The sequence below is a fragment of the Exophiala dermatitidis genome, assembly GCF_000230625.1.
Source record: "Exophiala dermatitidis NIH/UT8656 unplaced genomic scaffold supercont1.5, whole genome shotgun sequence".
NCBI lineage: Eukaryota > Fungi > Ascomycota > Eurotiomycetes > Chaetothyriales > Herpotrichiellaceae > Exophiala > Exophiala dermatitidis.
In genome coordinates this window covers 239,706-262,325 of record NW_008751650.1, presented here as the reverse complement: position 1 = coordinate 262,325, position 22,620 = coordinate 239,706, and the positions used below count along the sequence as shown (strand labels likewise).

The window sequence follows — 22,620 nt, the reverse complement described above, 5'->3', positions numbered from 1 at the left end:
GTCCCTACCTGCAGTGGTAAATTAAGGAGTCTACTGTGGGAAGCCAGCCTCATACAGCCTCGTGCAGCCTCGCCCGTTCACCCTCGCCATCCTTCTTCCCCGCATACCTAATCTTGTTGCATCCGCCGAGAACGAGCCCCAAGACCGCGTTTAGCCGCCTCCGCACTGCACCTCACGGCACGCCACGGCACAGCAATCAACAATCAACAATTTAAACCTCGCCTTCATTAAGTCTCTACAGTCTGACAGTTTCAGACACCGTACTATCAAGTTGAGAAAGCGGTCGGAGGAAAACTGTCTCCTGAAAGGGGTGTTACGACGACCGCTTGCATGAATACCTAATAGCTGTCCATCCAAACACCATGAATCCGCTCGTATCCCGCCTCCCTCATTGCCTGCGGACGGGGAATCGAAGCCGACCTTCACCTTCGTTACAGCTTAACACATGCTGGGGCACTGGCAGCCGCACCTCCAAATGCAATAATCGCACGTTCACCACCTCTCGCCGCCGCGCCGCCGACCATGTGAGAATAGTCGAAGTCGGGCCCAGAGACGGTCTGCAGAATGAAAAGAGCTCGATCCCACTGGACACCAAGCTGGAACTTGTTCGGCGGCTGGCGCAGACGGGCGTCACGCATTTGGAGGCGGGGTCGTTTGTGCCGGCGAAATGGGTGCCACAGGTATGTACCAAATATCTTGACTTTCAATCCGTCTACGGAAATGTCGGTTGGGCAAGGGCAAGATGAAAAGGAAGAGAGAGGGACCTGGGGACACTAGATAAACGGCGGCGAGAAGAGACGAACAAATGGCAAGAGGCAGAAAATAAAGAGGAGGACAACCATACTATGTGGGATAGACATACATAATCCAGTTCGGCGATTTAGGACTATCTAGGTATTGGATGACTGACGAATTGTGTTGCAGATGGCATCAACAACCGAGATCTTCGAGCGATTACTCACCGACCCTCCACCAGCGCCTCACGGCATCGCATACAACTACCTCGTGCCGAACATTCGAGGCATGGAGAACATGATCAAGATTCTCCAGGAGAAAAAGGGACAAACACAAACACAAGGTCCAACATCAGGACTCAATACGCCTCCGGAATCACGGCCGTCCACCCCGTCGCCTTCTTCAGCCACGAACCCAGACGAACTGTCCTCGTCCTCCGATACCAACACAAGCAGTACACAAAACTCGACCGAAATCTCCCTATTCGCCGCGGCCACCGAGACATTCTCCCAAAAAAACACCAACTGCAGCATCTCCGAGTCCTTGAACCGATGCAGACCCATTCTAGATCTCGCCAAACAACACAACATCCGCGTACGGGGATACGTATCCGTCGCACTGGGCTGTCCGTACGAAGGACCGGACGTGGATCCTCACAAAGTCGCCGAAATTACGGCATCGTTGCTCGAAATGGGATGTGATGAGGTCTCCGTCGCCGACACTACCGGCATGGGCACCGCGCCCCGGACGCTCAAATTGCTCGAAACACTAAAGGATGCGGGGATCCTGAGTGAGGATCTGGCTTTGCATTTCCACGACACTTATGGTATGGCTTTGGTGAATACCGCCGTGGCACTGGAGCATGGTATTAGGATTTTTGATAGTTCCGTCGGTGGGTTGGGTGGGTGTCCTTATTCGAAGGGCGCTACGGGGAATGTCGCTACTGAGGATCTGTTGCATCTGCTGCATAGTCTAGGCTGTGAAACGGGTGTCGATATGATTAAAATGGCGGAGATTGGTCAGTGGATCACTGAGAAGTTGGGAAGGCCTAATGATTCGAGGGCTGGAAAGGCTGTGCTGGCGAGGTTGAAAGATGCCTCATAGTGCTAGTAAGTCTGTATATATATGCATCTGAGAAATTCAAGGCTGTATCATAACATCTCGAAATAAAATGAAATATAAAATAACTCTTACGAACGTCGGATCCTAAGGTACTGTCTACCCCGTCAGCACACACTGTTCCGTTCGTTGTGAGTAGGCATGGAATCGTCTTCCCTCTTTTGACCTCGAAAGACTGGAGCAGTCTGGCTGAACTTCCGAGGGACGCTGTAAAATCAGCATTTGTCTCGTTCAAGTCCTTGCAATAATGGCAATAGTAGTATTTCATTTCCAAACTTGAGGCAATATGAGTGGATTTCTTTTCGACTGCTTAGCTCGTCCGTCACGCAATATAACTTGCATAGGGCGATAACGACGGCATATGTCAAGGCGAGTCCCGCAAGAACAAAAGATTCCGCCAAATGTTTCAAAGGGCGTGCTCCCCTGCTCACAGTAAATGCCGGACGCTCTGCTGTATTCTTTCTGAATTGCATCAATGATATCCTTATCCTCTACCTGGCCGAGCCATACAATACTTATACAAACTTTTCCCAAAACAGCCCCGGAGCATTGTTTAACACATAGCCTCAAGCAGCTTGAACCTTGGAAGTCAGTTACCAGTTGACCCACCCTTTATACATGGCACATCCGGTCCCCCGGTAGAGATGTACGGGGTTTAGACGTCTGCTCCGCACCCACTGCATTGATTCAGCAGTTTCAATCCCTTCAGCATCCAAAGCCGGAAGAGATATCCATTGTGTACTGAAATCCGGAATGCGCAGGAGAGGTTCGTACCTCGTGAGAGGGATAACGCGCACTGCACACTGCACACCGTATGTACTTCGCACAGCAGTAGTATGCTAGCAGTGCAATCGTTGCTTCAGATGCAGTAGACCGGGAGTTCCCCATACAGGAGCTACCTCGAGGTCCTGGCATAACCTCTTTTCGGATATGCGTGCCAATCCAGCAAGATACTCAATCATGCCTCGCTGGTCATTCTCTCCGCAGCTTCTCTGGCCTTCCGCAACTCTTCCTTCTGTTTTCTCATTTCATCAATACCAGCCTTGACCCGTTTTCTGTCGATATCAGCCTTCTGGAAGAAAGCATTGAGACGCTTCATGAGCTCGACATCTTCCGGAGACGGACGGAGTTCTTCGCAATTCGTCGTCCGCTTGAACCACTGCCATATCTGCGCAGGTCGCTTGCCCGCTACATCCACTATGGCACGTCTCGTGAAGGTCTCCACGGGTGGTGAGGTGGTTGAAGGGGCGCTAGGGTCGGCTGCCGGTTGAGGTTTGGACTCGATATTTGTCCATTCTTGTTTGAATTTCGTCGATTCGGACACAGATCCTGGCTCTGTAGCTGTTTCAAGCGATTCTAACGTCGTCCGGTCCGTACTCTCAAAGGTGACTTCGAGTTGTGATCTGGGCGAGGATTCCACTCTGATGGGTAAAGCGGGATTGTGGTATTTCAGCCGTTTGAGGTGATCGTGGGCAAATAACCGTGGTCCGTGGACAGGTTTGCGCCATTCGCCATGTGGGAACCGTAGGAGAAGACGTGTTAATTGTGGTGATGGTGGTGGAGGGAGAACTGCAGCTCCTTGTCCGTTTCGTATCCGCCAAAGCTATAAAGAGTGAGTTACAATGTCCCGGGTGAGGAGAATGTGTGCCCTCAGAGGAACTCACTTTCTACACAATCATTAGCAAATGGCAAGTATTTTGACATAGAGAGTAGACTTACAGGCTGGAAATTTCGCATGCGCTTCGCTATGTTGACCATGATGGGCTGTGCAGGCTCACAGAGCCGTTGTGCTTCGTCTGAAAGCCCAAAGCAAAGGAGAGATTCCAAATGTTGATCAAATGTACCAGTCCTCTTGACTCCCACGTCCCTCCCTAGTCAATACTAATGGGTGTGTTGTACGATGTAATCCCTGGAGACACCGATTCAATGCGCAGATCCACCAAAAAGTTGAGTTCACCTGCGCTGCGCAGACAGAGGCCGTCAGTTGTCAGTCGCGGCACAGGTTGAAGCAAACATGCCGAGAAGTTGCAGCGCAGCCTTGTCTTGGCGTGTTTGGCAATCATCTGGCTCCGCTTTTAGGAGTGATCCACCGCAGTCCCGCTTATCCCTGCAAACCGGGGCATACAATATTAATGGCACACTGGCAAGACAATATCAGAAAAGGGGCAAAGTTCACACAGCAGTAGTACTTTGGTAACTCCTTATGATCACTGATCAAGAGGAACTGAGATCTACTGTAGTAAGAAGAGTTAATCTCACAAGAGCAGACGACTGGCGGACGATTGACTGAGGAGCCAAATAGTATGGGCCCCTCCCACAGCCACTGAGGGACTTGTTTGTTCATTCGTAGCAAGCAAAGGGGGTATCTCAAACATCTTTGTATGCGGATAGTAGCTTGAATCTTGGTTCGGGCACGTTGTGAATGTGCACATTTGATCTTTCATGCAGGAATCAATGGTAGGTACAGATCGGATGGCATGAGGAGCGCAGGCTACATGGACCAGCGACTTGTCTGGACGAAGTCTACTGGCATCCGGGCTTTCTACAGAGTTGGGTTTGCTACATTTGGGATCAAGCAATGGATGACCTAGCCAGTGAGGCTGGCACTTCTGATCTGGGGTGGTTATCCTCAATTGGGCAGCAGAGAGATGTGAATGCTGCTGTGCCCCCCAGCTCCGGGGCTTCCCTGAACTGTATTCGGAATCTCAAGTCTCAGCAGCAGCACCAGAGAGACACTGCCATCCCAGTATTTTGGGTCCAAGATAATCAGTCTGTAGAGACTTGATAAGGATGTCTACCTTGTCATGGAATATGTTCTTCCTTCTCCTCTTCAACACGGTCTGACCAGCAGCGAGCGTGGCGAGTATAGTGTGCCGACATTCTATAGAAGGTCAACTATGGTTGTCTGGACCTCAGGCATCGTCATTGTCCCATTCTCTGTGGTAGGCTATGTTCAGGTATAGAAGACACTCAGCTGCTGCAACAAGATCCACCTCACCTGTGAATAGTTGGGGTAGATCGACAGGACGGCAAGCTGAAGCTATTCGAGGAGGAGAAAGAGGCCATTCGAAAGGACAAGGGAACAAAGGTCTTGAAGCTAAAAAATTAATTCAGCAATGGCATTTACTTTTCCAGGTGGCAGTTGGGAAAGATCAACAGATCAGGATGTGATGGCCAAGGGTCTGGGGAGCTCTGCATTGATTCAACGCTTTCAAACAAGCACTCTTGTCGAAGTGGAGTCTCCGTGCTCTGATCCCGAAGTTTCGCATGCCTTGCCAGAGGATCCGCCCGGGGAGGATCCGCCCGGAGAAGGGTCTCGTTTCCATGGTAGAGAGTGGTATGGTAGGCATGGCAAAAGGACAGGAGAGTGTGGGTGACGAGACAAGATGGGCCGTCTTGTTTGGCGGGTCGTTTGTGCACTGAGACTGTTAGACAATAGACATAGGATCCTGTAGAAACTCCCTTAGCAAAGACAAACAGGGCCATAGACAGACAGTGATCCAGAACCAGATCGACTGCAGCCGATCTAACAGGAGCAAAAGAACCCCAGTGACCTCCCTGAGTGCATTGCCTGCGCTGTGGGAGTGACAGACACCGTGACTGCACCCGGCAGTACTTCCCTATTCGACTGGTGGTCAAGTGCTGCCAGTGCTGCCTGGGAATACTTCCCTCCCTTTTCTCTTCTCTCTTCTCTTCTTCTCACACCATCCCTCCTCTTCACATCAACTCCATCCATTATCCTTGAGCACAATCACTCCTCCATTCAATCATCCAAGGCTTCATCAAGGCTGTCGTCCCGTGGTCATCTTCATCTTGTTCCAAAGAACGTTGGTGAGGGTGACTGCGTTGTCGCCACCTCGTAGGAGACCTGTCTTCACTCATTCTCCATCTCTCACACTCTGATCCATCAGAGTTCCATCCTTGCTGTCTCTCAAGCTCCTCTGAGGCACTCTTCCAAGTCCTCTGTCTTTGCCATGTCTGCTGAGAAGGACGCCGCCGTCATGGCTAAGCCTGTCTCGGTTGACGCTCACGTCCCCGTCACTTCGGTTCCTGGTGCTGCACCAGAACCAGTGAACACGGTTCAACAAGACAACGAGCCTGTCAAAGAGAGCAATGAGCTAGCCCTAATGCCATACAACATCATCACGGTCGAGAAGAAGCAGCCGGTGCCCACTTCGTACTTCTCAAACACCTTGTCTGCCATCGGGCTTGCCAACGTCACTGGGCATCTCATCATGTTGCATGTCAACATCGCCAGTGCAAAGAGTGCGGGACACGAGAACCTGCTTCCAGCAAAGTGCTTTGCATATGCACAGTCCTTTGAATGCGGTGAGTGTGACATGCGTGCTGTCACTGTCGTCTTCGTCTAACAGCTCGGTTGTAGTATCGGTCATCGCTGAGAGCTTGTGGCGTTTGACTGTCAGTTTCATCCGCAACCCAGTGCCACGACCAACCTACCGCATTCTTGGTGACAATGTCCCAGGAGTTGACCTCATTGTCGTTGCATGCGGAGAGCCAGTTGATATTGTGCTTGACACTGTCAATGCTGCCTGCCACGTTGACTGGCCTGTTGACAAACTGCGTGTCATCCTTGCCGACGATGGAGATGACAAGAGCTTGAGGGCAGAGGTCAAGGCTCTTCGTAAGAAGCATCCAAACCTGCACTACTTCGCCCGTTACAAGCCAGATGGTGTCCATCACGGCTACAAAGCAGGCAACCTCAATGCCACCCTTAAATGGGTCCAAAACAAACTCCCAGGAGGACGGCATGAATTCATGGCTGTGCTTGACGCCGACATGATCCCTGAGCCTTGCATTCTTCGTGCACTTGTGCCACATGCTCTCAAGAGCCCGAACGTTGGCATGGTGACCACTGCCCAGGTAAGCTGTGCCCTCAGAGGTTCCCTCCTGTGCAGTTTGGCATGCTGACGAGTGTAGCATTTCTACAACATCCCCGACAATGACCCGTTGTATCAGGCCAACGTCACAGGCACTGGTGCCGATGACGGTTTTAGAGATTCTGTTGGAGCAGCATGGTGCCCTGGTAGCGGCTTCGTCCTGAGGACTCGCGCTTGGGTATCCATGGGTGGTTTCCCAGAGTTCACCATCACTGAGGATCTGATGACCAGCTGGTTTCTGCATGGCCTTGGCTGGCAGATTGCTCTCTGTCATGAGATCCTGCAGTGGGGCATCCAGCCGGATTGCCTGTTGACACACCTCAAGCAACGTCGCCGCTGGGTAAGTGTATTTGACTTGAATCATCGAGAGCATGATCAGGAACTGACGAGTGATAGTGGACGGGGCACGTCCGTGACGCCTTTCGAACCAACTTCTCGCTTTCGGACCCTCGCTTGGAGCAGGCAACTGCCGTCCAGCGTATTGCCATGTTCCATCATTGTTGCCGACCATACTTGAACACCTTGTTCAAGGCATTCTCCATGATTCTGATGGCCATGGCTCTTTACTTCCAGGGTCAAATCATTGCCACCCCTTCTGAGAACACTCTCTGGAACATGATGATGTCTTGCTTCCTGGCCAAGTTCTTGACCAAAGTCAGCGACTGGCGTGGAGCTCGAGCCCTCAGCCACTGGAATCTGAGACGCCGTCATGCCACAAATACCTGGTTGGGTATCCACTTCGCTCGAGATGTCTTCTTCAGTGCTCTCCCAAAGAGTATCGGGGGTCTTCGTCTTGGTTTCGACGTCACTGGTGTGGCCGATAACCAGCAACCTGTCAAGGAGCGAGATGCTGAACGTCGACCTCGACTGCTGACTCGCCTCTGGCAAATGCACAAGCAAGAGGGTATCTTGTACCACGCCTGTCTCGCCTTCGTCATGGTCTATCTCATGTACCGTGCCGTCAAGGTAGAGATTGATCTGTCAACGTATGGCGGTGCGATCATTGTCGACGATGACTTCTGGCGTCGTATCCTCACTGGTGTTGGATATCCCGGTCTCAATCTCATCGAGGTTGTTCCTCTCTTCCTCACACCAGTTGTTTATGCCATCTTCCCACCAACCATGCCTCCTCGTCGGGCGCGTATGATGAAGGACGAGGACGGCGTCTGGCGTCCCCGAGAGGACTGCAAGGGTATAAAATGGACGAAGGCGAGTTTCTGGCTCGAGATCCCCCATGCCCTTGGGCTGATCTGGACTGTCACTGCTTATTTCATCCTTCGTCACCTCCAGGGCTGAGCAACTGGGATGTGAGAGAGAGATGGGAGGTGGTGAGAATGCAGGGGCGCGGGCAGGTCAAGATTTTCAAGGACAGTGCGGTTCACGCTCCACCCTATGCATGCTCTCTGCTTCCCACCCTTACCACACTGAACAGAAGCAGTGCAAAGAGCTGAGGCAGAACAAGGGGTCTGGTCATCATCGACTTTAACAGTAGCGGGTACACAGCAACAGGGCGCAAGGTGAAAAGGGATTTCATGGCTTTATCACGAGCAGGGAACAGTTCAGTGACAATGGAGGATCGCAGTGTCGACCAACACTGCATCGGCACTGCAACACATCTGGAGCTGCTTCTACATTCGTTTTCGACTGAGCACACAGTCACAGTCCAATCAAGCCGAAGGGGAATCCGGTGGACAAAGAGCTTTCTCGTTGCATCACATGGCTGCGCAAGGCAGATACACAGAGTGTACTCGATCCCACAGACAGACTTAGCTTTAGCTTAATGAAAACAGCCGGAAGTTCAGCTGCATCAAGCATTCCGTGCGTTATCCAATATCTCCTTCGCCTTCAGGTTCTCCTCGAACTCATCGGGGTCCTCGAGGGACTTTTCCTTGGTGCGTTGTGGCCTGAGACCCAGTTCAGCCATCTTGTCCCAGATTCGATCGTGACGCCTGGCCCATCTCTCCCTCCTCTTTTCCATCTCCTTCTCTGAGGGCCGCCATCTGCTTTTGAGGATGCGGCGGATGGCCTCGGGCGAGACTTTGAAGTGATCAGCCAATACCGGCGTCGACCATCTCTCGGGATCTTGTTCGTGGAGTGCTCGAATTCCTTCCATGGTGTCTGGCGAGAGCTTTTTCCGAGGATTCCAACCCGCATCGCCAAACTTTTCCTTCAACGCCTGTTTCTGTATCTGCCATGGTTCCTTTTCCTTCTCCTTGGAAATGGCTAGATCCTTGAGCTGCAACCGCTTGTTCTTCCCTTTGCCACCACCGGCTTTTGTGGACTTGACCGCATCAGGTTGGTCTTGGGAACGGCCGTTTCTATCACGCACACTCCCTAACGATATGCTATCTTGTGCATCTTCTTTGTCTGGTCTTTTGGTTCGCTGTTTGCCTAGTCGTTTCGTGAAGGTCACAGAAGGCCGTTCTTCAGCGTTGTGGCCAGGAGCACGGCTTGTTGTTGTTTCTTCAACAGCAGGAGTCTCTGACACATGGGAGGGTGCGCCCTGAGGCTCCTGGGATGAATATCTGCGTCTCTTGTGCACATGAACGTCTTGAGCACCGACGAAAACTCCTGGGAGGGACTGCCTAGGCCGCTGGATCAAAGGTCGGGCGGTGGAGTGTAGCTGGCGAGAAATACGGCTGGTACAGGGAGGTCTTGAGCCCTGGACAACAGCCCAAAGGACTCTTTGACTCGTTTGCACGTTTAAAGCCATATCTATGTAACAGGAATGTACGGCAACAACACTGGCAGTGGAGTGTCTGCTTGGGGTTGAAAGAAGTTCAGGCGCCCTCCCACGCGTGGCGTCGATCGGACCCAAATTTGATGCCCATGGCTTATGGACACTGGCATGACTAGTCAACAAGGCCGAGATGTGGGTGACTTGACTCGTGCACAACCCTGTTGACATCAATGACCGCCACTACTAGTTAAGTATATATATATTTGCCACTGCAAGTGGTATCACTGATTGTCGCCTGTTTGGAATGATGTACTTTTTCTTGTGGCGGCTGTTCTGGGGTAGCAAGAGCTGATTATTAGGAACTGCTGGTATGGCGTGGCCAAATCCTTTTCGAAGGCGGGATGAAAACACCCGTACGTATTGGGGCTATACGTTCCAATTGACGCCACAGCATCTGACTGCCGAGCAAGCCCATCCGCTGAAATACAGCTACGATGTGCTGGGTGAGGAATGCTACGAGATCTTGAATGAACTCAGTCCACCGGAAATAGCAAAGAAAGAGGTCCAAAATTCCGAGCAGGGCGACAACGACAAGCCGGCTCCAGCAACAAAACCGAAGCGAGATCTATATCTGCTTCTGCAAGCCAATGTGGACAAAGACCCGAAACTCCAGCAACTATGGGACGAAGTAACAACAATCCCAGACTGGGTCGACTGGGACCAGATTGCGCGTGGACAAGACGTCTTTTATCGATATGGCGGGGCGAACCTGACAGGCCTTGCCTTCCAGTCTCTACTCGGAGGCATGGGCGCCAACCGGGTGGTCGAAGTGCTCGCGAGGACAGGAGGCTTTTCAGTCAAAGTGGCGCGCCATCGACTCTTTGAAACGACCCAGCATATCCTCGAATGCACGCGTTCTCTGGAATCCATCAAGCCAGGCGGGGCCGGGTTCGCATCCAGTTTGCGAGTGAGACTTTTGCATGCTGCCGTCCGCCAGCGGATTATGAAGCTGGCCAAAACACGTCCAGAGTACTACAGCGTGGAGAAATGGGGTATCCCGATCAACGATCTGGACTGTATTGCCACCATTGGCACGTTCTCCGCGACCATCATCTGGCTGTCGCTGCCGCGGCAGGGGATTTGGCTGCGCGAACAAGAAATTCTCGATTATATTGCTTTGTGGCGTCTGATCGCGCACTACATGGGCACTCCGACCGAGTGGTTCGAGACGCCCGAACGGGCCAAAGCCATGATGGAGTCTCTGTTGATGAACGAGATCAATCCCACGGAAACGTCCAAGATCCTCGCCGCCAACATCATCCGCTGTCTCGAGGCCCAGCCGCCCACGTATGCGTCCCGTTCTTTTCTCGAGGTCAATGCGCGTTGGCTGAATGGGAACGAACTCTGCGATGCTCTTGGTCTCGGTCGTCCTTCGGTCTGGTACTGGGCCCTGATGACGGGCCAGTGTATCTTCTTCATGTCCATGTGTTATTTGTACCGCTCCATTCCGGCCCTAGATCGGCGGAAGGTGGCGGGCTTGCGAAACATTTTTTGGGGTCTTATCGTCGAGGGCAAGTATGGCTTGGGCGAGAAAACCGTCTTTGACTTTAAATACGTTCCTGACTATAACGTCCTGACTGCGAGAGGAGGCGACGAACAAGCCAAGGCAAAGGTGGTGGGCATAGAGAGGAGGAACCTGAACACCTTGCTCGTCGCTACCGGATTCCTGGTCGCTGCAGGGTATGTGGGATTGACGATGACATCGGCAATTGTTGGGAGGATTTTATAGCCCGGGATTTGACTATGGATATACGATGCGCCTCGTTAAGAAAAATATATCTGAAAGACCCGGTCGTCAACCTACCTACTTGTTGAGAGTCCTCGAGAGACCACACACCCACAGCCTCAAGAGCACCGCGGCAGACCCCCTTTATCACGGGTTTTCATGGACGATGCCAGGATCGAAATGAAGTCAACCCCTTGGGAATGTCGAACTCGAAATGTCCATCATAACACCGAAACGTCCAGTCCACTTGATGCCCCTCCCATGCCAGTCTCTGAGTCTGAGGCCCTCCTGTCCTCGAAGACTAAGACTACAACATCTCCACCCATCCACACAACTGCTCACACTCCCTCTCACCCTCCTGCACACTCAACGTATGTCTCTCGCCCAACCCTCCCGCGAGCTCCTTCAACGGTGGTGGCTGAGTGATTTTCCTCCCACTCCCTTCACATGCTTCACACGGCCTGTTCGCAGTCAAAGTGTACGCTCTCAACACGGCCGGGTCGGGTTTTCGTTCCAGAGCACGCGAAATACTGCGTGTCAGGGATAAGCCGAACCCGGATCCCGGGGAGGATGGGGGAGAGGAAGGGTCCGAGGATCCGGACGAGGCCTTGCGCGGCTTGGCTTTTGGACAGGGCTGTGAGAAGCTCATTTTGTGCGATGGGTGGGTTGCTGTGCAGGTGAATTTGAGTGTAATGTCTCGACACATTGTTGGATCGTGTGTCAGTCACTATGGCGGTGTTCTTGGTTTGATTTGGTGATGATGACGGGGATGACAGAGGCTGAGTGTCGGGTGAAGACGAATGATGGGATGGTATACGATAACACCAGCGAGAGTCGGTGTGGAGGTCACGGTTTGGCTTTAGACAGTATGTCGTCTGCTGGTATGGAATATTGAATGCTGAATGATGAATGATGAATGCCCCTGGTACTATACCAGATGTCGATGGTGTCTGGCGGATGTATACTATCCGATGGGTAGGAGGTGGTCGTCGTCCAACTTGCACCCGGAGGCAAGCAGACAAGCAGGCAGGCGCTCACAGGGCCCCCGCTGCACAGCTATCACCTCAGGCTGTGGCTAAGGTGTATGGCAGCAAGTTGCACTGGCACCAGACTTTGCTGATTTTCAATGGAAATTCGGCCCCTTCTGATATCGGACGGGCTATTTCCCAGTGCAAAGGTTGTTATTCTTGTAGCCGTAGTAGTACAACCAGTGCACTTATACTAGTAGGTCGGTCTGTGGCCTAGCCACTGGTCAGGCTCTCGTCTTCCTAGGTGGATTTATTTATCGTCGCGGTTGTGCGATTGCGCTGCGGCGGCGAGCTTTGAGTAGGCGTCCTCAACTCAACTCTTTCTAACAAACATGGGTGGGCTCAGCGTATTCGAGAGCTTGTCGCTCTCAGGTAACAGAGTAGCTATCTAGGTACAGAAGCAAAATGAGAAGCAGAGAATGTTTTATTCGTAGTCAAGATAAGCTACCTTGAGTAGAAATCCAGGCGGGCTGCCTGCCGTCCCAACCCACCACAGACAACTGCACACTGGCACACCTACGTCTCATGTGCACAGCCGAGCTGGGAGTGGAAAGGTCAAGGGTCTGTTTCTCACTGGCACCCCTCATTTCCCTTGAATTCTGCACACCACTGGCAGGGCTTCGGGCAGTGTCAGCTCACGCGGCACCCAGCCTGAGGTGGCAATCCATGAACGAGGGAGGAGGCCAGCCGCGGCACTTTTATTTACTGTCAGAGGTTCACGCCACTGACAGATGCAGTACTAGGGTGGTTATAGTTCGAAAGCTTACCGTGGATAAGCATGTTCAAGCATGTTCAAGCATTCAACTTCTCGCTGCCACTGGGCTGGCACTTTATGCAGCCCCCACCTGGGTCGATGGAAGGTCTAGACTCGTATTGTCCTGTAGGTCGCCCGACGCACTAAGGTTGGCTACCACCTTCCCGCCACCACCAGGATCCCGCCATAGCGCGTAGCACGCGCCCCTACTACCCACCTATTAACAAAACCTTCGTATTCCTCTACCAATTAACCTTCTATCACGTCGTCGTTATAGATCCTACTAGCTAGACTCTCGTTACACTCGATTCTAGTATCGTAAAGACTATACGATAGGCGGCGCTCTACGTAGGCGCCTTAAGATTAACTGTACGCGACCGCGCTAACGGCGCGAGACCTAAAGGACAAGAAGAGATCTCGTACGCAAATCTTACGCGGCAATAGAAAGATATTCTAGCTATATATATTCGAGACCTATAGTTACAATATATACTAGTTAATCGTACGTAACTAGCGCGCGTTGCGCAGGATCTCGCGCGCTAAAGGCACCTCTTCGTTAGGCTCGATATATACTAGGTCTCTCGCTTTATTAAGCGACGACCTAAGTTAAGTTATACGCGTAATAGAGCGCTCGACGCTAGTAGGATCTAGACTACTATTCCTTATTAACTAGACGGCTAGTTTACGTACCTTTCTAAAGTCGTACGACACTTCTAGATTCTATCGAAGAATATCTAGAATATAAACGAGATAGACTTTTAAATAAGCTACTTATAGAAGGAGTCTATAGTCTTTAATCGACGTACGAGGCTACCTCTCTTAATTACGAGTAGTTCTATAGACTAGGTCTCGATTCTAGAGTATATCTCCGCCGCGAACGACGCTATAAAGCCCTTAGTTATTTACCGTAGTAGGCTACTAAATTAACCGCTTAACTACTAGTTTCTACTATCGTCTAAGTGCCCTAATTAGTATTAGGGCTTTATAGAGAGAGGCTAGACGACGAATAAGTACGCTCTCGAGTAGCTAAAAGAGATATTTATTCCTAAGAGTCGCTAAGAGCGTTATTAAGACGACGCCTCGTACTAGCGACTTCTTATTCTAGATAGCTACGGAAGTTATATAATAGGCGAGTTTATCTATCTTTATCTCGTAAACTAGATTACGCTCGTTTATCTACTACCTTATACGTCGTATCTCTATTAGCCGTACGATTTAGGCCTATTTAGTCGTCTTAAGGCTTACTACGCTTAAAACCTTAAGGAATTTATTCTAGTAGACGAGTCTTAAGTCTTACGCGCCTAGTTTAACGTTCTCTATTATCGTACGCGTTAATAGGGCTTTACTAGGTAATATATCTCTATAGGCTGGCGTAGAAGTAGTCTCTAGCCGATCGTATCTAATAGAGTACTTAATAAACTAGAGATTATAGCCTATAGATAGGCTAGACTAACTACCCCGGAGCGTTCTAAGCCTTAGAACGTACGTACGCTTAGAACGCTAATAGATATCGCCTCGCTAACGACTCTAAACGCGTCTATTAGTTATAAACTAACTCGCTCTCTACGTAAAGCCTAGCGTCTATTTATACGCGGCTTTATCGTAGTCGATTCTAGGGCTAGAGTGCTTTAGACTAAGTTACTAGCCGTACGTAAGCGCGTACGAGAAGATAAAGAAGAGGCTAGTAATAAACGTCTTCGTAAGTAGGATAAGAAGCGCTTCTAGGACGTCGTCGACGTCTTTAAGGCTAGAGGGCACTTATAGGAGGAAAGCGAGTTATTCTACGCTATTCTGCTAGATAGAGAGACGATCTACGCGATACTAGAGTAGCTAGATTTATAGTTATTCTCTATATAAAATCGCAGACTCGGCATTAACTTATTCGTTGCGTAGTGCGTACAAACGCGCGCGGCATAGCAGGATTTCACTAGTGGCGGGATCCTGGTGGTGGCGGGAAGGTGGTAGCCAACCTTAATCCCATCAGTACTAGTACCTAGGTACCTAGGTAGTGATCACAGTAAATGTGTAAAGGTAATGAGACTGACTGACTGGCAATGAGAGGTGGAGAGGAGCGGCACAGAAGATTGTACCAAAACCACCTTGATCCTCAGGCTCTGAGGATTGGCAGCTCAACGGCCTCGCGTCGTCGTCTTTCCAGACGGCTACCACTACCTTGACGACTCCAGTATCCAAACATATCCAGCCTCGGAAGTAGATAGTCCACAAGGTTCTCGTCCGAATCTCCGCCATCAACGTCCTCGTCAGACTGGTCATGGGCATCATGTTGTGCATTCCACGCACTACCACCACTATCATCACCCCGTTTTCCCCGTCGCTGCGATGTAAACGGTTTCTTCGACACCTGGTCACCTTGTCCCCGCAAGGCATCCATAAATTGCGTGGCTTTGGCTGCAAAGTCTTCTGCAAATCGACGTATCTTGGTAGCATCGTAAGCTTGATCGTCGACGTTGTGACCTGCCCGAGCCATCGTCTTCATTGACTTCCTCTCCGCCGCAAAACGCAAGATCATGGTTAACAGCTCCTCCAAAAACTGCCTGGCACCCGCCTGTTTCCGCCGTAGCAGCAAGGCATGCAGAAGCCTATCCAGGGCCCTCTCGTGTAAGCGACCAAGATACCCTTGACTCTTGACCAGTTGCAGAGTACGATCATAGTCGTTATTAGCAACGTGTCTTTCAACTTCGCGGACCAGACGCTCGAATCTGCCCCAGCACACAGGAACCGCCGTGTTGTGGCAGTACTCGACGACAACAGAGATGAAATGGTGCATGTGCACGACCACTTTGTGGTCACCAGGAAGAGTACCAGCCTCCACATTATTTCTCAACATACTCTGGGTAAGGCAGTGGATTCTCGAGAGACGCAACAAGTGCCCAAACACGCGATCATATTTGTCCAGAACGGCCGGAGTGAGCACAGTCTGAACCAGTTCGTTTGGCGGTTTATACTCGAGACGCAGGAAATCGAGTGCATGGATCGAATTGACGTCGCGACACTTCTCGAGCTCATCAACAGGCATGTCCCGTATAGCAAAGGAGATTGTGTCTTCAAGACGTCGCTCGGTCTCTGAGGTGGCCGTGGCCAGGCTGTCCGAAAGTATCCCCATGAGCACAAGCCGCAACTCCGATCCTGCAGGAGGCCATGTCTCTCGCGCTTGGAGACGAAGACCCGTAGGAGCCCCTGTTGATCTGTGACCTTCGCCGCTGGCTTGATCCGAGTCGAACAGAGCCATACTCAGGCGGGACGAGAAAAAGGCATTTCCAAATAGATGGAATTCTCGCTGGATTTCCAAATGAGCCAGCAGATTATGCTGCTGGAAGAGCAACTGAAGAACCGAAAACGAAAGAAGTCGATGTTGCGCTGAAACCAATGGAGTGATGGACAGAGTCAGTGCTTGTGCGTAACTGAGTTGGAATGGCGACACTTCGACAACATTGTTGTTCCGAAGATACACCTTGACCTGCTCGTGTACTTCGTCTGTCTTGTTGTGGTCAATTATGGGGGCGTGGTCTTCGAAGAGCCTAGTGTCCAACTGAAATGGGTTTGCCGATGTCAATCCTGTGATTTCAGCCTCCTCACCTTCAGAGGTAACAAGATGTGCACAATGTAGAGGTGTCTCCAGGGCTGGCGATTGCACCAAGAGGATCGAGCATTTCACGGCTTCTTCATAAGCAACTGACTTGGCCTGGATTTTGCATATAGCGTCAAAAGCATAGCCAGGTTCAAGTGTCAACCCAGAGGATGATGCGCAATGAACAGTCGCCGCCAGGACTCGACAATGTGGGGCATGTGATTGCAGCAGTTGCAGACTGTGTCGGGTTTCATTGATTGCGTGGCCGAGGTCCGCACCAAAGAGAGAAGAATAAATGTCTTCGGCCTCTTCACAAGCAATGGTCGTCAGTTGAGGATCATTCGCTCCACTTGCAACCAGACCAATCTCGGCACATAGTCTTGTCGAAAGTGGTTGCAAAGCTCTCGTAAATATCTCTTGTAGCACTCTATCAATCCCTGGATGACTGAAAGATGCATTGTCTGCATGGCGCATCAATGCCAATACCATGGCATTATCCGTCTGGCAGTCTTGTACCGCGTGCACAATACTTCCCAGCACATTCAAGATCGTGACAACCCTGGTCATGGCACCCTTCAGCTGAAGTAGAGAGACAATATCTGGTCTCAACTTCTCCAAGTACTCGTGGGTTGCAAACAAAGCAGACCGCGAAGCAGCAAGGAACGCTATTTCTGACGGAGATGTAGGTTGTCTCTGCCTGTCTAGGCGCTCGAAACATGTTTTCAGCTTCCTGGTGTAAGCCCCGATCTTTCTGAATTCTTCGAGGTACTCTTGCAACAAACTTGTGCTGAAGCCATATGCGCCAATGTTGTCCCAGCATTGGGAGAATCGATCGTTTTTGTCATCCCATTCAAAGAGCGCAGAACTCCTACCCATGGCAAGCTCGAACACTGCATTCAGAAGTGCATCCTGTCTGATCGGTTTCGGCGCAGCGCTTTCATTTGACGATTTAAGGGTCTTGTTGAATGTCCGCGGACCAGTTTCACTGATGTACGGAGTTGGTGGCTCTTCATGGTCTTTGTCCAAGAAAGTGTCCCAGCTGATCAGTTTATCTTGCGGCTTTCTCTTGTAGACGTCTGGCAAGACCCAGACTTCCGGAGTCTCGTCAACTGTCTTTTCGCTTTCCTGGCCAGGTTGTGGCTCAGTCTCACTATCAGACGACGGGCCGGAAGAGGGATTGGATAGATCCGGAAGTGGAACGTCTTGCACGTCTAGATGAAAGGCTTTCGGCTTGAGGTCGGACAAGGGGTTGGTATCGACGTCGTTCAACCGAAGGAGTCCACTTTCGAGGCTGTTATCGAACCTGAACCCTTGCCAGGTCGCGCTATACTCGAGGTTGAGTTGGGGGAGCGGCCGAATAGCGAGTGTAGAGAAAGGGTCGGCATGGTTGCGCAGTGACATGACGACTTTTGCTTGACCATTGTGAAATTGCCGCCGTGAGCTTCCAAGTGACCCTGTTAGAAACGTTCTTGTATCGTTTGAGTCTGCTTCCGCAGAGACAGCTGTACAGTCTTCACAGTATTTACAATGCGACGCGTATCGCGTTCCAATGAGGGCGGGCGTCAACTCCAAGGCAACTTAGCCGAGTCCTCTCCATGAACACCCGCCATTGGTAGAACAACACCAAGTATCGACTGCCTACAACATGAGGTATACAGATTATTGTATAGACGTGCTAAGGTAACAGAGGCTCACACGAGCATTAATTGAGTCTCCACCTTGATCCTCCTGAATCCAGGAAACCTTGGGCCACGATATCTCCTTCCGATTCTCTTAGCCAAAGACTGGGGGTCAAGTCCCAATTGACGAAGAAAGAAAACCAGACTCTTAAGTTGGAGACCAACACCAAAAATACGTTTGAGGGTCTGGTCCTTTCGGGATCAACCCGACATACATCACGAACCATGACGTCCACGGACAATAACACAAAATCAGACGGTCTAGACGATACGTCGTTATGGACCGATGACCAGGAATCAGCGCTCCTCCAAGCCATTGTCCGCTGGAAACCCGTAGGAATGCACAGACATTTCCGCATGATCGCCATTCGGGACCACCTACTCAACCAAGGGGTGATCAATCCCGAAGACACCCATACATCCATGGCGGGGATCTGGCGGAAATTGAACTCTCTCTACGACCTCGCCAAGCTGGACGAGCGAGAAGATTCGATTATTGACGGTCCTGGAGGCGGTGACGACGGGACTACAAAAAGGCAGTCATATTGGCGCGAGTTTGAACTCCCACGTGAAGACTTTGAGGATTTGATGTGGCAGAGACGGCTGAATCCAGATGCGACGTCGAGTCCCGCCGTCTCCAGGAGGGAGAGCACGGTGGCCGACACAGATGAGCCACGGTCCTCACCTGTTCCGACCTCAGTCAGAGCTGGGTCGGCGCGAATTGCGAGCCGAGGAGGCAGACGAGGAGGGAGACTTTCACGCTTGCAGAATGAGATTGAAACGGATCGGTCGAGTCGGAGGACGAGCAAGGCCAACAGTGTTGCTGCGGACGAGGATCGGGATCAGAACATGGAGGATGCCGAGGAGGGAGAAGGGGATCAGGAAAGTGAGGCGGACGAAGATGATAGCGAGGAACAAGAGGAAGAAGAAGCAGAAGCAGAGAAGAAAGGCGCCGGCACGGGGAAGAAGCCCACCAGACGAGGCGGGCGGAGAGCTAGAGGACGAAGAGGACGGCGAAGATGAAGAAAAGAAAGATTCTAATACAGAAAACCATCATAGATTATTTCTACTCTGCGACCGAACGGTTCAATTTCAAAGCTATGTTCCGGTCATCTTTCGCTCCGGCCGAGTGCGATCCTTTTCTGCCGGCCGTGCTCGCTTGAAACAACTAAATGTGTTCCGACTACCTTCGCGCAGCTTTTTCAACACTACACGCATATCTCCCAATTCTTGTTGCAAGCGTGCCCTGGCTTCGTTGGTCGTACGCTTGTCCAGCTCGGTATAGATTTGACCCTGGATCTCCCCAGCCTTGGAGGTGGCGTACTGGTTCATTGTCTGGGCGATAAACTCCGTGTCCAGAGTGGCTTGCATCAACGCAGGTAGGGAGTAAGTGTTGGGCTTCCGTTCTTTGAACCCATCCAACAGAGCCTGGGACACGTTTTCAAGTAAGTAAGACAGAATCTCGCTCAGAAGAGGACTACTCGATTCGGCATTTGAGACCGTGGTTGAGACTTCCGTGTGCACCATGACCAGTGTCATGAGCGTCGCGTAGACATATGGTCTCACTTGATCGGGCCTTGAAGTGGTCGGTGCCCATGTCGGTGAGTTGATGCCGTCTCGGATGATTTTCGTCAACTGCGCAACAGTGGGCCGAGTGTACGAATGGAAGAGCTTCGCATCAATCTGTCCGAAGACGTCCCGAATAGTCTTGGACTCATCGGCCAGTTTCACAGAAAAGGATGATTCAAAAACTTGAATGAGTGATGGCACGTAGTCATTCCGCAAGGCTTTGAGATTTGACATGGTCAACAGCATCCGGACGTTGCGGCTCGAAGCATTGATTGCATCTTGCGTGATGAACTCGGTCGGAGACGCACCGTCGACAATGGAACTGAGACTGGTGACAAGTACCCAGTCGTCCTCGTTACCTTGTGTAGAAGCTTCTGCATTTTCAAGCATGCCACTGACCGCCTTGTATATACTACTCACAAACTGAGTACGTACCATCTGGAGCAGTTTCGATGGTGGCGGCGTGATGATTTCTCGGGTCCCTGGCTTCGCCGTTGTATCTGAGAAGTACAAGACCTGTTGCATCCCAAGCAGGATCTGCCGCTCATACGCCTCGAAATACAGCGGCATCCGTGTCTGATCTCGCTTTTCTGGCGCTCTCACCCAGTCCTCCAACGACTTGCAACTTTCAGCATCCTTGCTCCATGCTTCACAGATCGCCCGCATTGACCGTTCGCGCGCTCCGCCGACCATTGTTTTGATTTTTTCATGCATCGTGTTGTTGCTGCTCACAGGGCCCAAAGCTACCATTTCGCCGGCAGCGGTTCCGACGAGCATGAGAATCTTCTCCAAGTAATGGACAGCACTTAAAGCATTGGAATGGGGAGGCCAGAAGGCAAAATCTTCCCAAGGTTCCCCTCTTTTGGCCGCAAACGTAGGTAGATTTTGAGGATCGAGTACACCAATGCGGCCGTCTGTAGGTGAAAACGCAGCCCCGGTAAGTGGTGTTGTGGGGGTCTCGGCAGAGCCTGGCGCTGGAGAAAACAACGACGAAATGTCCTCGGTCGGCGCATCTGCAAATAACGAGAGCACAGCGTCCCTTATCTGACTGACCAATTCGATCGCTCCACTGCGTAACCCACTGACATCAGATTCGGATAACTGGTGATGTTTGCTGCTCTCTCCTTCAAATCCGACTGACAGCGCTTTCTGTCTCGTGCCGTCAATGAAGCTTTGAGCCGTCTCCCAAAAGTCGACAATCTCGCCAAGTAAGCCACTCGAAAGCGAGAGCAGCTTCGTGATGTATGTCAAGATACAATTCCAAAAGTCAACAACATCATCGCTGTCAAGTGCTTCTGGGCGATCTCTTGAGGCTTGCCGGAGGAACGCAGCAACAGTGGCCGAAGACGGAGAGTCGGCTGAAGCAAGACGGCGCCTCAAAATTTCTATCTCGATCTTGGATCTTTCGACAACCGCCGCAATCTTGTTTTTCAGCGCATCGTATCGACTCAGTAGATACACCCAGATGGGACTTTCTTCAACACCGAGTTGCAATAACACATTGATAAGCTCCATGTAGTCATCAGACTGGGCAGCTCCAGGAAGTGGCGAAGTTGCAGGGATGTTAGCCAGTCTCCGCCAAATATCTCTCTTCAGGCTCTTGATCTGTTCATGAGCATCGTCCCACATCCTTCCTATGGCGATGACTTTTTGGACTTCTTCGTTGGAGAGAGTCCGACCCTGCTGCACTGCCATATCGCTAAGTGACCGTGCCTCGGCCACATATCTCAGCGCCGCATGGTAGAGGCCAATGGCGGTGCCGTAGTCTTTCTGAGTGATGGCGTGGCTGAGATTGGACCCTAGTTCGTAAAGGCCTCGATCTTGGGCAATGGCTTCCACTATCGCCTTCAAGTTGGCTTCACGTTCCTTGCCTCCTAGCGCCGGGCCCCACACTTCCTCCGCTTTTTGTGAGACTTCGAGAAGAGGACCCTTGATGCCCTGCACACCGTAGTCGGTCTCCTTGCGAAGGGCGTTCTTGCTTGGTGTCTGGACCGCTGGTGCTGCACCGTTGCTGACGTTTCGAAAGTGGACAGCACTGCTGCGCCGCGAATGTCGTGGAGAGGGCGGTGAGCCAGCCTTGGAATCCATGCCCTGGTTTCGCATCTCTGTGTAGACATTATCGATGGTGGCTTTTGCACGAACGAAGCGTTCAAAGTTTGTTTCCACAAGCACTTTGAGAGAAGCGGACTTCTGATCAATGGATCTCGACAGATACTGGAGACCCCGTAATAAGTCGTCTGTCGTGGCATTGGCATGAACATGCGAAAGGAAGACTCCAGGAGAAAATGTGGTCGACGAGAGCATGAACTTGTTTCGAGCCCGAGAGTCATGTTCGACAGGTACACCACTATTTCGGAGTACATTGACCACACTCGGGTGGACACCCAGAGGATCAGGTTCGTCCTTCTGCACCAGGTTTGCACGACCGTCGCCAGTCCGCTCAGAGCCAGGGACAAGGCTTTTCCTCTCACTCGCACTCCTCTCTAAAGCGGAGTAGCGGGAACGGGATCGCCTGATACCAACGGCGTCGGGCACCTCGTCCTCGTCACTCTCGTCCAGCTCAGCGGGCCACTCTGTCGGAAACGGATTTGTAAGGTTATAGTGGGTGACAATGGTCCGCTCCTGATCCGCCGACATATTGAGAAGTGAGCCGACACGGCCAGTGTCTCCCGGTTGTTTGTTTTATCTGGACTTCTCTGTGGTGTTGCCAAAGATGCCCATTGTGAAAGACGGAGCCTTGTTGACCCCCTCGGACGTCTGGCTGGAGGTCGGGCGGAGAACCA

At 51.5% G+C, this 22,620-nt stretch overlaps 8 protein-coding genes across 9 annotated transcripts; 4 read left to right on the top strand and 4 right to left on the bottom strand.

Annotated features, from left to right (window-relative positions):
* The first annotated feature begins 36 nt into the window (after positions 1-36).
* On the top strand, positions 37-1,939 carry HMPREF1120_05698 (hydroxymethylglutaryl-CoA lyase). The gene is made up of 2 exons (XM_009159883.1): positions 37-680; positions 925-1,939. The coding sequence occupies exons 1-2, from the start codon at positions 363-365 to the stop codon at positions 1,837-1,839; spliced, it is 1,233 nt and encodes a 410-aa protein (XP_009158131.1). The 5' UTR covers positions 37-362; the 3' UTR covers positions 1,840-1,939.
* An 873-nt stretch (positions 1,940-2,812) lies between these two features.
* On the bottom strand, positions 2,813-3,612 carry HMPREF1120_05697 (uncharacterized protein; the record flags this gene model as incomplete). The annotated part of the gene is made up of 2 exons (XM_009159882.1): positions 2,813-3,457; positions 3,574-3,612. 2 exons carry the CDS (start codon positions 3,610-3,612, stop codon positions 2,813-2,815), a joined length of 684 nt encoding a protein of 227 aa, XP_009158130.1.
* Positions 3,613-5,828: 2,216 nt separating this feature from the next.
* HMPREF1120_05696 (glycosyl transferase) lies at positions 5,829-8,048 on the top strand (the record flags this gene model as incomplete). The annotated part of the gene is made up of 4 exons (XM_009159881.1): positions 5,829-6,183; positions 6,239-6,735; positions 6,793-7,092; positions 7,149-8,048. The coding sequence occupies 4 exons, from the start codon at positions 5,829-5,831 to the stop codon at positions 8,046-8,048; spliced, it is 2,052 nt and encodes a 683-aa protein (XP_009158129.1).
* A 511-nt stretch (positions 8,049-8,559) lies between these two features.
* Positions 8,560-9,465, bottom strand: HMPREF1120_05695 (uncharacterized protein; the record flags this gene model as incomplete). The annotated part of the gene is made up of 1 exon (XM_009159880.1): positions 8,560-9,465. The coding sequence occupies one exon, from the start codon at positions 9,463-9,465 to the stop codon at positions 8,560-8,562; it is 906 nt and encodes a 301-aa protein (XP_009158128.1).
* Positions 9,466-9,705: 240 nt separating this feature from the next.
* HMPREF1120_05694 lies at positions 9,706-12,577 on the top strand. 2 transcript variants are annotated; one of them, XM_009159879.1, is made up of 2 exons: positions 9,706-9,845; positions 9,903-12,577. In XM_009159879.1, exons 1-2 carry the CDS (start codon positions 9,803-9,805, stop codon positions 11,219-11,221), a joined length of 1,362 nt encoding a protein of 453 aa, XP_009158127.1. In that variant the 5' UTR covers positions 9,706-9,802; the 3' UTR covers positions 11,222-12,577. The 2 variants fall into 2 exon arrangements, with proteins under 2 accessions (XP_009158127.1, XP_009158126.1); XM_009159878.1 differs by having other exon boundaries at positions 9,706-12,577.
* Positions 12,578-15,107: 2,530 nt separating this feature from the next.
* HMPREF1120_05693 (uncharacterized protein) lies at positions 15,108-17,990 on the bottom strand (the record flags this gene model as incomplete). Its single annotated transcript, XM_009159877.1, has 1 exon — positions 15,108-17,990. The coding sequence occupies one exon, from the start codon at positions 17,988-17,990 to the stop codon at positions 15,108-15,110; it is 2,883 nt and encodes a 960-aa protein (XP_009158125.1).
* A 242-nt stretch (positions 17,991-18,232) lies between these two features.
* On the top strand, positions 18,233-19,505 carry HMPREF1120_05692 (MRG-binding protein). The gene has a single exon (XM_009159876.1). It carries the CDS (start codon positions 18,494-18,496, stop codon positions 19,289-19,291), a length of 798 nt encoding a protein of 265 aa, XP_009158124.1. The 5' UTR covers positions 18,233-18,493; the 3' UTR covers positions 19,292-19,505.
* Positions 19,367-22,474, bottom strand: HMPREF1120_05691 (uncharacterized protein; the record flags this gene model as incomplete). Its single annotated transcript, XM_009159875.1, has 1 exon — positions 19,367-22,474. One exon carries the CDS (start codon positions 22,472-22,474, stop codon positions 19,367-19,369), a length of 3,108 nt encoding a protein of 1,035 aa, XP_009158123.1.
* Positions 22,475-22,620: the final 146 nt, after the last annotated feature.

Coding starts and splice junctions, on each gene's coding strand:
- HMPREF1120_05698 (XM_009159883.1), top strand. CDS start 363: ATGAATCCGCTCGTATCCCGCCTCCCTCATTGCCTGCGGACGGGGAAT. Junction 681..924: donor CGGCGAAATGGGTGCCACAG/GTATGTACCAAA, acceptor ATTGTGTTGCAG/ATGGCATCAACAACCGAGAT.
- HMPREF1120_05694 (XM_009159878.1), top strand. CDS start 9,803: ATGGCGTGGCCAAATCCTTTTCGAAGGCGGGATGAAAACACCCGTACG.
- HMPREF1120_05692 (XM_009159876.1), top strand. CDS start 18,494: ATGACGTCCACGGACAATAACACAAAATCAGACGGTCTAGACGATACG.